At 52.6% G+C, this 1533-nt stretch overlaps 1 protein-coding gene across 1 annotated transcript in view; it reads right to left on the bottom strand.

The window, feature by feature from the left end:
- Positions 1-81: 81 nt before the first annotated feature.
- The window catches only part of LOC104130473 (hemojuvelin-like), an 11559-nt gene continuing 10107 nt past the window's right edge, over positions 82-1533 (bottom strand). The window contains 1 exon segment of the mRNA XM_035899016.1: positions 82-294. Coding sequence (XP_035754909.1) covers positions 82-294 — 213 coding nt within the window.

Below are 1533 nucleotides of genomic sequence, written 5' to 3'. Positions count from 1 at the left end.
CCTCGCCGTAGATAAACGGGGGAATTTCTTTTGTCAACAAGTCTATCTGGATCCGAGCGGGGACAAACAACCACGTCCTGCCTATAAACAGTGCCCGGGGCGGGTCCCTCGCCCCTGTTTTCCAGCCAGGATTTGGGGAGCGGGGACAGTTGCGTTGTCCCCGTAGGAGCCTTTTGACTCGGAGAAACCCTCGAATTTTCCTTCCTCGACAGTTTTTGCTGAACCCATGTTCCTCCCTGACAGGCGGCGGCTATTTTGCCCTTGGTCATAAAAGCGGTCAACGCTTGTAAAGTTCTGGAAAACACAGGGAGTGGAGGAAATGCGAAAACAATTTTCGGAGCCGCCCAACCAGGCAGGAATGGAAAACGGGGGCTCCCGAGGCCTCCCCACCCCGAATGAGGAAAAGGGATGTGTTTGTGTTCGGAGTCGTCTCCCTTGTCCTTTGGAACTTGTTTGTCCGTGCGTTTTTGGCATGCACCCTGCTATATTTTTTTTTTTTTTTTTGTGTGTGTGTTATTTTTCTTTCTGGGCCATCCTCCCCACCGGGTTAATTCACACCTGTTAGCAGAAACCCATAAACCGGCCAGATAAACTGCGGGGCATAAACTGTTCGCCTGCCAAACTGCGGGGCAGATTTCCTGGCTGTGGGAGAACGATTTCACAATTAGGTACGCCATGGAGGAACTGCACCTTTTCCTGCCGCCTCTGGTCCCCCCATTGTCTCCCGTGGCACGCTTGGAAACCAAAAAAAAAGGTGCCAGATTAATGAAGAATTGCGGATTTGTTCCAATTTGGCAAAATGAGGAGAGCTCTCTTTCCAGCCTTGCCAGCTATGGGATATTTGATCCCAAAGACCCCAGCTTGGATCTGCGCCCGGCATTCCCTTAGGGGCCGTGTTTACGCTTTCCCTCTCCGGTTTCCTTTGGTGCCCGTCTTTCCAAGGAAAACGTACCCAGCCCGTGGCTGCTTGCTCTCGGACAGTAAAGCACATTCCAGCAATGTCAAAGGACGACCGAGCCCTAAGCCAAAGAGTTGGGATATTTGATCCCAAAGACCCCAGCTTGGATCTGCGCCCGGCATTCCCTTAGGGGCCGTGTTTACGCTTTCCCTCTCCGGTTTCCTTTGGTGCCCGTCTTTCCAAGGAAAACGTACCCAGCCCGTGGCTGCTTGCTCTCGGACAGTAAAGCACATTCCAGCAATGTCAAAGGACGACCGAGCCCTAAGCCAAAGAGTTCGGCTGAGGCATGGTCCAAGGCACGTTCCGCAGCCCCAATCCTCTCCAAATTTCTCTTTCCTTGTCAATCAGCTTTTGCCCTTTGCTCCCCTGACCCCCATCCGGCTGGAAATGCCTCCCCGCTCCTTCTGCTGAAGAAGGAGCCGCTGTAATGTTCCTTGGGGCTAAGACTTGGTTCACAAGGGTTTCCCACCCAAGCGGCACCCTGAATTAAGCAAAGGTTTTGGAAATGCTTAGGAGTGGCAGCTTGTGAAAACACGGCCTTCAAAATGTCACGTCTCCTTCAAAAAGCAAGGCCA

The sequence above is a fragment of the Egretta garzetta genome, unplaced genomic scaffold, assembly GCF_000687185.1.
Source record: "Egretta garzetta isolate BGI_Z169 unplaced genomic scaffold, ASM68718v1 scaffold678, whole genome shotgun sequence".
Classification (NCBI taxonomy): Eukaryota; Metazoa; Chordata; class Aves; order Pelecaniformes; family Ardeidae; genus Egretta; species Egretta garzetta.
This window is presented reverse-complemented; position numbering and strand designations above follow the sequence as displayed.